At 41.8% G+C, this 13,117-nt stretch overlaps 1 protein-coding gene across 1 annotated transcript in view; it reads left to right on the forward strand.

Moving 5' to 3' along the window:
- Positions 1-4,232: 4,232 nt before the first annotated feature.
- Positions 4,233-13,117, forward strand: part of LOC126282341 (lipase 3-like) — a 276,871-nt gene continuing 267,986 nt past the window's right edge. The window contains exons 1-2 of the mRNA XM_049981998.1: positions 4,233-4,319; positions 4,647-4,822. Of these exons, the coding sequence (XP_049837955.1) occupies positions 4,233-4,319; positions 4,647-4,822 (263 nt within the window). The remainder of the gene's footprint in view (positions 4,320-4,646; positions 4,823-13,117) is intronic.

Consider the following 13,117-nt stretch of genomic DNA (forward strand, 5'->3'; position numbering starts at 1 on the left):
TATTTACCAAACACTCAAAAACTTCCTACCACCACCATACAGAATCCAGAACCTAAAGAGATTAGAAAAATGATCATGAATGTTTCCTCCAAAAGACTTATACCAACACAAGTATCAGTCCTTTCTGAAGGCCCTACCTTCAGCCTCACTCCAAAATTCAATCATTCTGGACTTGTTAAAGATTTCCTCTCCTTCTCCTGGTCTCTGCAGTGGAAACATTTTAATGCCACTAAGCCAACTAATCAAACCCAACCAAAGACCAGTGTAGAAGCTTGCCTGACTCAGTTCACTCCTTCATCCAACTTCAATCCACCCCACTGCCCGCAAATCACCAATTGCTAACTTCCCAGAACTTCTTAACCTCAAATTTTGCTCATCATCACTCTCCAAATCCCACAACATGCAAGCTAATCTTACATCTGCAGAAAGAATCACAATCCACCACCAACAAACCAATCCCTACCTTACCACAAAGATTACCGGCAGACTTTTCCAGGTGTCAAATTCATCAGCCTATGAACCCTGCCAAGTGACTCCATTCCATAAATCTAGTGAGATCTCCAGTTTCTCCTCATATCCTTAGGCCCCTTCTAGAACCTCTTCATGAAGTCTATATCTCTCCTCATTTTTACAACTCCCCATCCTCCTATATTCTACATGCTTTATAAAGTCGATAAACCCAACCACACAGGACACCCCATTGTGGTTGGTTTCTGTGCCCCCATTGAAAGAATCGCTGCTTTTGTCAACCAACACCTCCAGCCACTACCTGGAATCTACCCTCATATATAAAAGATACCCACCATTTCCTCCACTGACTCTCCACAGTTCTTGTTCCATTACCACAAGGCGCCCGTTTGACACAACTGATGCCATCTCCAATTATACTGCAATCCCTAATACCCATGCCCTTAATGCTACTGAACACTACCTTCCCAATGCCCAAAACATTTTCCAAACCTACAATCCCCTTCCTGGTCACCAGGACCAACTATACCATCAACCGCAATTACTTCTCCGTTAATCGCATTACTTACAACCAAAAATGGCACACGGTGATGGGCACCAGCATTCCACTATTCTGTACCAACATATTCATGGGTCAAGGATTTCTTCCTAACCACCCAGGACCCCATACCCCTCACCTTGTTCAGACTCATTGATAACAAATTCATGATTTGAACTGGTGGTGAGTGCGCCCTATCCACATCTCTCCAGAACCGCAACAAATTCTCCACCATTCATTCCACCTGTTGCTCCTCAACTCAACAAGCCACTTTCCTCAATGCTGATCTCCACCTCAAAGATGACTGCATAAGTTCCTGCATCCATATCACACCTACCAACCACCAGCCATACCTCAACTTCAACAGCAGCCACCCATTCCATACAGTGAAGTTCCTTCCATACAGCCTAGCTACTCCTGGTTACCACATCTGTATTGATGAGAAGTCCTTCTTGAAATATACTAGTGGTTACACTGTGGCCTTCGCAGACTGTAATAACCCCCAACACTGTACAGAAACTGAACTCTTGTGCCTTATCTCTCCAGTGATCCACCACCTCCCAAATTTCCACTCTGTGGCCACAGAGGAGCATCCTCATTGTGATTCAGTATCACCCATGACTGGAGCAACTGAATCACATTCCCCACCAGTGTTTCAATTATCTCTCAACATGCTCTGAAATGAGGAATGGCCTACCCACTGTCCTTGCCACTCATCCTGCAATGATATTCTGCTGCGCATTGAACTTACACAATATCCTTGTCTTTCCTTACACAACTCCTGCTCTCAATCCCTTACCTCATGGTTCATATCCTTGTAATAGATGTAAATGCAAGACCTGTCCCATACTTGGTCCCTCCACCACCTACTCCATTCCAGTCACAAGCATCACCTGTCCCATCAAAGGCAGGACTACGTGTGAAACCAGTCATGTGATCTACCAGCTAAGCTGCAACCACTGTGCCGCTTTCTCCGTGGGCATGACAACCAACAACATATCTGTCCACATCAATGTCCAAGACAAACTGTGTGCAAGAAACAGCTGTACTGCCCAATTGCTGAGAAAGGTGCCCAATACAACACTCCTCATTTCAACGACGACTTCACAGCCTGTGCCATGTGCCATCTGTATCCTTCCTACTAACAGTAGTTTTTCTTAACTGCTCAGGTAGGAACTGTACCTGCAATGTATCCTACATTCCCATAACTCTCCTGGACTCAGCCTTCATTACTCAATTCCTTTACCCACCTACCTTCTTCCCCTTTCCCACTCCAGCAATACACAGCCTTCTATTTCAAAAATGCACCCACAGCCTCTATACTTCTCTCCTTTTCTTGACCCAAAGCTGAGAAGCATCTTTCCAAACTTCTGTGAAAGTAGGAAACGAGGTACTGGCAGAACTAAAGCTGTGAGAACAGGTCGTGAGTCGTGCTTGGATGGCTCAATGGGTAGAGCACTTACCCGCAAAAGTCCCGAATTTGAGTCTCGGTTGGGCACACAGTTTTAATCTGAAAGGAAGTTTCATATCAGCGCACACTCCGCTGCAGAGTGAAAATCTCATTCTGGAAATGTTGGGAATAATTTCTAAAAGGGATAACAAATGAGAAAACTTTCATTTTATGAAAAAGCTGCTAAATTAAACACAAGTAAAAAGATTTACATGAAATGAGGGGGATAATTTCAAGAAATTTTATTTTGTACCTGAAAACATCTGTCATGGTGGTGAACCAACTTTTACTATGTGAAAATTTAGCTTAAGGTGAAAAAAGGTACTTCCTATTATGTCCCAGCTCCTTCAACAACACAGGTTTTATTGAATACTCACAAAATACAAGTAAATCACACGAAACAACAGATAGTGACTCTCTTTGAACCAAACAGAAATAAAGGCTCTTAGGGATGGATACCTATTGGCAATTAAAGTACTCTGGCACTTCACTGAATAACTCAAATATTAGTCCTGAAGATCACTGTAACTTCGTCAGACTGGGGAAGCTCTCCATGAATGACTCTCATTGCACACACATGCATTAGGTGTACTCAAGGTAGGCACAACATGCACAGCATTAGGAAAATAGACATGACCACATGTATCCCAAATGTCAGCAAGTGGAAATAACGGAGTCCAAGTCAGTATCCAGAAAACAACCAAGCATCACAAGATTGTCATAAATATGTCCACCATAGAGCAGATAGTATGCACCAGCATGCAAAGACAATTAAGGCTGCGAGAGTTCATGGAAGTCCTTAAATCTGCCTCAGTTGTTTACCCATGTAACCTGGCACCAACTGATGTATCACTCTATGCCAAGCCTAGCACATCACCAGAAATTGATTTAATTATATTGATTGATCTGCTGATACATTCGGTGTAATTACAAAATCCATCACTTCCTGTGTGTGTGTGGGGAAAGGGGGGGGGGGGGGGGGAGTGAATGAAGTGGGTGCCATCTGCTGTGAACATGGAGGTCCATAGACACGGGTTCACAAGTAGATGCCGTGTTTCTTGACTTCCGCAAGGCGTTTGACACAGTTCCCCACAGTCGTTTAATGAACAAAGTAAGAGCATACAGACTATCAGACCAATTGTGTGATTGGATTGAATAGTTCCTAGATAACAGAATGCAGTATGTCATTCTCAATGGACAGAAGTCTTCCGAAGTAAGAGTGATTTCAGGTGTGCCGCAGCGGAGTGTCATAGGACCGTTGCTATTCACAATATACATAAATGACCTGGTGGATGACATCGGAAGTTCACTGAGGCTTTTTGCAGATGATGCTGTGGTGTATCGAGAAGTTGCAACAATGGAAAATTGTACTGAAATGCTGGAGGATCTGCAGCGAATTGACGCATGGTGCAGGGAATGGCAATTGAATCTCAATGTAGACAAGTATAGGATCATTTAGTTATCGCGAAAGCATTACAGAGATGATAGATAAACTCCAGTGGAAGACTCTGCAGGAGAGACGCTCAGTAGCTCAGTACGACCTTTTGTTAAAGTTTTGAGAACATACCTTCACCGAAGAGTCAAGCAGCATATTGCTCCCTCCTACGTATATCTCACGAAGAGACCATGAGGATAAAATCAGAGAGATTAGAGCCCACACAGAAGCATACCGACAATCCTTCTTTCCATGAACAATATGAGACTGCAATAGAAGGGAGAACTGATAGAGGTACTCAGGGTACCCTCCACCACACACCATCAGCTGGCTTGCGGAGTATGGATGTAGATGTAGATGTACATGTTGATGCTGATGGTAGTAGAGGAGCCCCTCCAATGTCTGGCATCAGAGATGCAAGAGACAATGTTGGGTCAGACTTGCAGCTTGCTGCTGGTTCCTGAGTGAGCTGTGGACTGGAATAGAAGGGAGAACCAATAGAGGTACTCAGGGTACCCTCCACCACACACCGTCAGCTGGCTTGCGGAGTATGGATGTAGATGTAGATGTACATGTAGATGTAGAGGTGTGACTGTTGATGCTGATGGTAGTAGAGGAGCCCCTCCAATGTCTGGCATCAGAGATGCAAGAGACAATGTTGGGTCAGACTTGCAGCTTGCTGCTGGTTCCTGAGTGGGCTGTGGCTCTTACATTAGATGAGGCTCACATTGGAGAACCTCTTATGTGTTATCCAGGTCCAGATCCATAAGACTGATGGACAACAACTGAAGAATCAGGAATGCCAGGTATCCACCAACTGTGATGTCATTTTGGAACCAGAGAACTTCTGCTTTTGTCAGTCCTTGGAGTGCATGATGAGAGCTCTCCCTGCTGGTGTGGCAGATCCAGAGGTGGAGCTTGCCCCAGAGATGCAAGAAGAGCTGGTTTTGATGACAGCCTAGGATACCCCTAGGTGAGACCACAAGGATCAGCTGGCAGCCTTGATGGGCAGAGGTGGAGCCATACATACAGCCAGGTCTATTGTGAATGCATATGACCACACAGCGATAGCAATCATAAAAGGTGTAGCTTTTTCTTCTTCTTGCACTGATGGCATCTGCTACAAATCTAGCAAGGAACAACAATGGTTCCCACCCAAAAGTTCCGTCAGCTCTTTATCTTGGAATGGTGTTGCCCTGGCAGTGGTAAAAGGGGGAGCAGTGAGCAGTGCAGAATTAATAGGAGTGCGTGTCAAGATTTTTTTCCACCTGAATGTTAAACATTTTCATGAAACATTCTGCCATGGCATTAAACAAAGGATGAAATTGAGGTGTAATAATATGCTTAATCCCCCCCATGAACCATGGACCTTGCCGTTGGTGGGGAGGCTTGCGTGCCTCAGCGATACAGATGGCCGTACCGTAGGTGCAACCACAACGGAGGGGTATCTGTTGAGAGGCCAGACAAACGTGTGGTTCCTGAAGAGGGGCAGCAGCCTTTTCAGTAGTTGCAGGGGCAACAGTCTGGATGATTGACTGATCTGGCCTTGCAACATTAACCAAAACGGCCTTGCTGTGCTGGTACTGCGAACGGCTGAAAGCAAGGGGAAACTACAGCCGTAATTTTTCCCGAGGACATGCAGCTTCACTGTATGATTAAATGATGATGGCATCCTCTTGGGTAAAATATTCCGGAGGTAAATTAGTCCCCCATTCGGATCTCCGGGTGGGGACTACTCAGGAGGATGTCGTTATCAGGAGAAAGAAAACTGGCGTTCTACGGATCGGAGCGTGGAATGTCAGATCCCTTAATCGGGCAGGTAGGTTAGAAAATTTAAAAAGGGAAATGGATAGGTTAAAGTTAGATATAGTGGGAATTAGTGAAGTTCGGTGGCAGGAGGAACAAGACTTCTGGTCAGGTGATTACAGGGTTATAAACACAAAATCAAATAGGGGTAATGCAGGAGTAGGTTTAATAATGAATAGGAAAATAGGAATGCGGGTAAGCTACTACAAACAGCATAGTGAACGCATTATTGTGGCCAAGATAGATACGAAGCCCACACCTACTACAGTAGTACAAGTTTATATGCCAACTAGCTCTGCAGATGACGAAGAAATTGAAGAAATGTACGATGAAATAAAAGAAATTATTCAGATAGTGAAGGGAGACAAAAATTTAATAGTAATGGGTGACTGGAATTCGAGTGTAGGAAAAGGGAGAGAAGGAAACATAGTAGGTGAATATGGATTGGGGCTAAGAAATGAAAGAGGAAGCCGCCTAGTAGAATTTTGTACAGAGCACAACTTAGTCATAGGTAACACTTGGTTTAAGAATCATGAAAGAAGGTTGTATACGTGGAAGAACCCTGGAGATACTAAAAGGTATCAGATAGATTATATAATGGTAAGACAGAGATTTAGGAACCAGGTTTTAAGTTGTAAGACATTTCCAGGGGCAGATGTGGACTCTGGCTACAATCTATTGGTTATGACCTGTAGATTAAAACTGAAGAAACTGCAAAAATGTGGGAAATTAAGGAGATGGGACCTGGATAAACTGAAAGAACCAGAGGTTGTACAGAGTTTCAGGGAGAGCATAAGGGAACAATTGACAGGAATAGGGGAAAGAAATACAGTAGAAGAAGAATGGGTAGCTCTGAGGGATGAAGTAGTAAAGGCAGCAGAGGATAAAGTAGGTAAAAAGACGAGGGCTGCTAGAAATCCTTGGGTAACAGAAGAAATATTGAATTTAATTGATGAAAGGAGAAAATATAAAAATGCAGTAAATGAAGCAGGCAAAAAGGAATACAAACGTCTCAAAAATGAGATCGAGAGGAAGTGCAAAATGGCTAAACAGGGATGGCTAGAGGATAAATGTAAGGATGTAGAGGCTTATCTCACTAGGGGTAAGATAGATACTGCCTACAGGAAAATTAAAGAGACCTTTGGAGAGAAGAGAACCACGTGTATGAATATCAAGAGCTCAGATGGCAACCCAGTTCTAAGCAAAGAAGGGAAGGCAGAAAGGTGGAAGGAGTATATAGAAGGTTTATACAAGGGTGATGTACTTGAGGACAATATTATGGAAATGGAAGAGGATGTAGATGAAGACGAAATGGGTGATACAATATTGCGTGAAGAGTTCGACAGAGCACTGAAAGACCTGAGTCGGAACAAGGCCCCCGGAGTAGACAACATTCCATTAGAACTACTGACGGCCTTGGGAGAGCCAGTCATGACAAAACTCTACCAGCTGGTGAGCAAGATGTATGAGACAGGCCAAATACCCTCAGACTTCAAGAAGAATATAATAATTCCAATCCCAAAGAAAGCAGGTGCTGACAGATGTGAAAATTACCGAACTATCAGTTTAATAAGTCACAGCTGCAAAATACTAACGCGAATTCTTTACAGACGAATGGAAAAACTGATAGCTGCGGACCTCAGGGAGGATCAGTTTGGATTCCGTCGAAATGTTGGAACACGTGAGGCAATACTGACCTTACGACTTATCTTAGAAGAAAGATTAAGAAAAGGCAAACCTACGTTTCTAGCATTTGTAGACTTAGAGAAAGCTTTTGACAATGTTGACTGGAATACTCTTTTTCAAATTCTAAAGGTGGCAGGGGTAAAATACAGAGAGCGAAAGGCTATTTACAATTTGTACGGAAACCAGATGGCAGTCATAAGAGTCGAGGGGCATGAAAGGGAAGCAGTGGTTGGGAAAGGAGTGAGACAGGGTTGTAGCCTCTCCCCGATGTTATTCAATCTGTATATTGAGCAAGCAGTAAAGGAAACAAAAGAAAAATTTGGAGTAGGTATTAAAATTCATGGAGACGAAGTAAAAACTTTGAGGTTCGCCAATGACATTGTAATTCTGTCAGAGACGGCAAAGGACTTGGAAGAGCAGTTGAACGGAATGGACAGTGTCTTGAAAGGAGGATATAAGATGAACATCAACAAAAGCAAAACGAGGATAATGGAATGTAGTCCAATTAAATCGGGTGATGCTGAGGGAATTAGATTAGGAAATGAGACACTTAAAGTAGTAAAGGAGTTTTGCTATTTAGGAAGTAAAATAACTGATGATGGTCGAAGTAGAGAGGATATAAAATTTAGACTGGCAATGGCAAGGAAAGCGTTTCTGAAGAAGAGAAATTTGTTAACATCGAATATAGATTTAAGTGTCAGGAAGTCATTTCTGAAAATATTTGTTTGGAGTGTAGCCATGTATGGAAGTGAAACATGGACGATAACTAGTTTGGACAAGAAGAGAATAGAAGCTTTCGAAATGTGGTGCTACAGAAGAATACTGAAGATAAGGTGGATAGATCACGTAACTAATGAGGAGGTATTGAATAGGATTGGGGAGAAGAGAAGTTTGTGGCACAACTTGACTAGAAGAAGGGATCGGTTGGTAGGACATGTTTTGAGGCATCAAGGGATCACAAATTTAGCATTGGAGGGCAGTGTGGAGGGTAAAAATCGTAGAGGGAGACCGAGAGATGAGTACACTAAGCAGATTCAGAAGGATGTAGGTTGCAGTAGGTACTGGGAGATGAAGAAGCTTGCACAGGATAGAGTAGCATGGAGAGCTGCATCAAACCAGTCTCAGGACTGAAGACCACAACAACAACAATATGCTTAATTTCATCTTCGATGCAAAAATCACTAAAAATCTGCAGAAGTAAACTGCAGGCAATTGTCTCTGACATGAGTGTGTGGGTCTCCTACAGTAGAAAAAATAGTTGTGAGTTTCTTAAAGGTACTTTCCATCATAGTCTGTTCTGTTTTCCTTATATATCAGAAACAAAAATGTGTATCCGTCAAAATCAACCACATGGCCTCATGGAATAGCCCTGCAAAATGCGCATGGAACCAGTCCAGTGGCTGCTTAGCCCACAGCTAGTAGATTTGGGGTGGTGGTGCTTGCTGCATCTGACAAGCCTGGTATTTCTGAGCCATTCATGCAATATCCTCATTAAATATGCACAATGCACATACTGTCAGGCAAGATTCTTCAATCTGGAAATCCCCCACTGGGACTAATGCGGGAGTTGCAATATATGGGAGCACAGAATCACTGGAAACAGTACTCGACATTATTGCACATCTTCATTCAACAATAGACAACCTCTGATAAGATGATGGGCATAGCATAAAGGGGGTGAAACCGGAATGCAAGGGGGGAGGGGGGGTTCACAGAAGTTGCCAAAGAAAGAACATGTTATCATCTGGTTGCACAAACTGCCTCTGGAAGTGATAGGGAACTCTTCCACCAATTTTTCTAATTATGAATCACGATGTTTCTTGTTTATCAACTTCCTCATCTGACATTAGAGGGAATCTTGGCTGCATACGACTATTTGTATACTGAGCTGAAATATGATAATGAATGGAATGTTGATAATTTGATAGTAAAAGGGCCCAAAACTTAATCTCTGAGATATCAGTTCAAGCAATATTGACTTAGGGCCAGTGTGGACAACAACCACTTATTCTATGTGACTGGATGAAACTTGTTCCACACAGGAAAATGCGGAACTTCAGGGTATCAAATACATTTGCCAGTGCCTCCTTCTCTATCAGTGAATAATTTTCCTGTGCTGTGGTCAGTGTCTTACACGAGAATGTTATAGGTCATCAAACATTCAGGCACTCACGCAACACAACAGCCCCAGTGTCATTATTGTGACATGTCTGTGGCTGGAACAACTGGTAAACAAGGCTGATATTTGGTTAGGCATGGAGCAGTTTGGAAGGATTCCCTCATCTTAAGAAATGCTTGATCACAATCTGCAGATAACTGAAGAGGGATATATTTTCTTCACAGATAATTCAACAGATAAGCTATTGTTGTAATATAGATAATAAATAGGGCATAATACATAATCTTGGCCATTGAAACCTGCAGATACTTAATGTGCTTTAGTACTGGAATATGAGAAATGGCTGGCACCATATCTGACATTGGTTTAAGATCTTCCCAGCCAAGAAAATATGTACTTTACAGAAGGCTGAAAGAAGGAGCATTTTGACCAGTTACACTTTAACCTAGGATTTCAAAAGGACTGGAAATACTTTCCAGAGATTTTATATAGGCTCATCCCAAGTTCTTTTTGTCACTACTACATCATCCAGATTACTGAAACATTGTGGGATGTTGGTAACACTTAATTCTAAAAATTTCTAAAAGATCACTGGTTCTCAAGCAACAGTGAAATGTTACCTGTTATATTGATAGAGGCCACAAGGTGTGTTTTAACACCAGAATGCCTTTAGACATCTGAAACAAAGAAAGTTAAAAAATAAGCTACGAAATGATCATTCTCTGACTCCCTGCTAATTTTGAAAACTATTCGTTTGGATGTGGAACACGATATGAGTCCACAATTGACTGAGCATTTACTGTATTTCTTAAGTCCCCACATAAGTGTAAGGAATCACCTGATTTGTGGGCAATGATTAAAAGTGATGCTTATCTGTTATAAGGTATCTGGGGCAGTCCTCTTATCTCCTCTAAGTGATCCGGTTCATACTGGCGTACTGTGAGGTTAAAAGTATCAGGGAGGGTTTGAAAAATTGCAGTACTGTTGACTCTGCTTCTGCCGTATAGACAAAATGATTAGAAACCTTTCCCGGACTGGAGAAAGCAAGAGATTATGTTGCAGACACAGAAAATCCACTTCTACACACAGGAAGGCATTATGAACTGCCTCAATCAGGCTTTAGATTGAAGACACAAATGCTCTATATGCACTGAGGCCAAAAATATTTTCCATTGAACATTCTGCCATTCTTTAAAGAAATGAAAGGTTCTGGTTACTTGCTAACATGTCATTTTCAGAACTATCTGCTTTGTACCAGAATTCCATGACGAGCAGAAGTCTGGCAGGATTTCTAGGCTGCTGTATGAAGTAATCCACTAGATATAGATCAAATTCTTGCATTCAATGTTTGATTTATGAAAATAGTGGAGAATTCAAGAGAATTATATCACAAGTTTCTCACATCACTGTAGACTATCTAAAAATCTACAGGAGTTTCTACAAATGTGCTCTGCATAACAGAACATCTTTTTGACATCACTGAAATGGTGGTTATATGCAGAAAAAGAAGAATAAAGTAACGGGCATAGAAAGAAATAAGTACAGATCTTTGAGTGCTTTACTTCAGTACTGGACTTGGAAAATACAAGACAGCAGTTCTGACAGACTACTGGATTGACACAGCAAATGTCTCAAGCTTCACTTAGCATTTAGAGGGGACACTAAGACCAAGAAATTGTGGGGACCAACTGTAAGTGGGAATTCCAATACAGATTTCATTTCACAGAATTCAAATTGGGAGCACTTAAAGTTGTTGATCTTCACAATAATATTCCCCATAAAAATAGAACATAAAGGATGAGGAACTTGTAGTAGATGTGAGTCCCATAATAAGTGCTTTATTTAACCATACTGGGAAACCTACAGTTTCACATGATCATAAATAGTGACTCAAATTGTTCAGAAGGAATTTACACGATGAACAATGGGAAGCAGTTTACCAATGACACTCACCAGATGACAAATTAATTCTCTGTTAAAATATTCTTACATTGTGAATCTAGGTTTCCTTCACAGTGGTTCAGGAGCAGCAGAAGCCAACAGAAATCATATCATCTTGTGCTGGGGAGAGAGAATAATGCAGAGTGCTAGCTGCACTGAAAATTAAAGGAACACTGCAAGCAATATTGCAAAAATCTTTACTGGGTCATCAGGTAGGCAGAAACCATTACAAACACTAAAATTCCAAGAACAGTGCAAAGACATTTTGGAAAACTATAATTCATGAAACAATAATGAAAGTTAGTGGCTGGAAAAATAATAAAATAAGGAAAAGACAACCAATCTATCTATATATAAAGAGTATTTGTTTGTTTGTACTTAATACAAATCTACAGTTTTATTCTGATCTTGATGATATATTGCCTGCTATACCTTCAAGAGAAGAGGAAGATCACAGTCTGCCTTAAACATATATGTGCATAATATGCACTGAAGTGACAGGAGTCATGAGATACTTCCTAACATTGTGTCAGACCTCCTTTTGGCCAGCAACACGACATGGCACGTACTCAGCAAGTTGTTGGAAGTCCCCTGCAGAAATATTGAGCCATATTGCTTCTATAGCCAACCACACTGTGAAAGTGTTGCTGGTGTGAGATTTTGAGCAAGAACTGGCCTTTCAATTACATCCCACGAATGTCTTATTGGCTGCCAAATCATTCACCCAAACTGTCCAGACTGTCCTTCAAACTAGTCACAACCAATTGTGGCTCAGTGACACAGTGCAATTGTCACCCATAAAATTACATCATTGTTTGGCATCATGAAGCCCATGAATGGCTTCAAATGGTCTCCAAGTAGCCAATTGTAACCATTTCCAGTCTGATCATTTCAGTGGGAACAGAGAACTTAGTCCATTCCATGTAAAAACAGCCCAGAGCATTATGGAGTCACCACCAGTTTGCACAGGGCCTTGTTGGCCATGGCTTCATAGCATCTGCCCACACTCGAACCCTATCATCAGTTCTTACCAAAAGAAATTTGAACTCATCTGACCAGGCCACTGTTTTCTTGTCATGTAGAATCCAACTGATATTGTCACAAGGTCAGGAGAGGTGCTGCAGGCAATGTTATGGTATTAGCAAAGGCACTTGCATCGTTTGTCTGCTGCCGTAGCCTATTAATATCAAATTTTGCAGCACTGTGTTAACAGGTATATTTGTTATATATCCCACATTGATTTCTACAGCTATTTCACACAATGATGCTTGTCTGTCAGCACTGACAACTCTATGCAAATGCCATTCTCGATCATTAATTGAAGGCTGTTGGTCACTGCCTTGTCTGTGGTGAGAGGTAATGCCTGAAATTTTGTTTTCTTGGCTCACTTCTGACAATGTGGATCTTGAAATGTTGAATTTCCTGTGTCCTGTGCATCTAGCACAAACTACCACTCCACATTCAAAGTTTGTTAATTCCTGTCATGGGGTCAAAACAACATCAGAAACCTTTTCACATGAATTGCCTGAGTATATATATATATATTAAAAACAAAGATTCCAAGACTTACCAAGCGGGAAAGCGCCGGCAGACAGGCACAATGAACAAAACACACAAACACATACACAGAATTACTAGCTTTCGCAACCGATGGTTGCTTCTTCAGGAAGGAGA

This window comes from Schistocerca gregaria, chromosome 7, assembly GCF_023897955.1.
Source record: "Schistocerca gregaria isolate iqSchGreg1 chromosome 7, iqSchGreg1.2, whole genome shotgun sequence".
Taxonomy (NCBI): domain Eukaryota; kingdom Metazoa; phylum Arthropoda; class Insecta; order Orthoptera; family Acrididae; genus Schistocerca; species Schistocerca gregaria.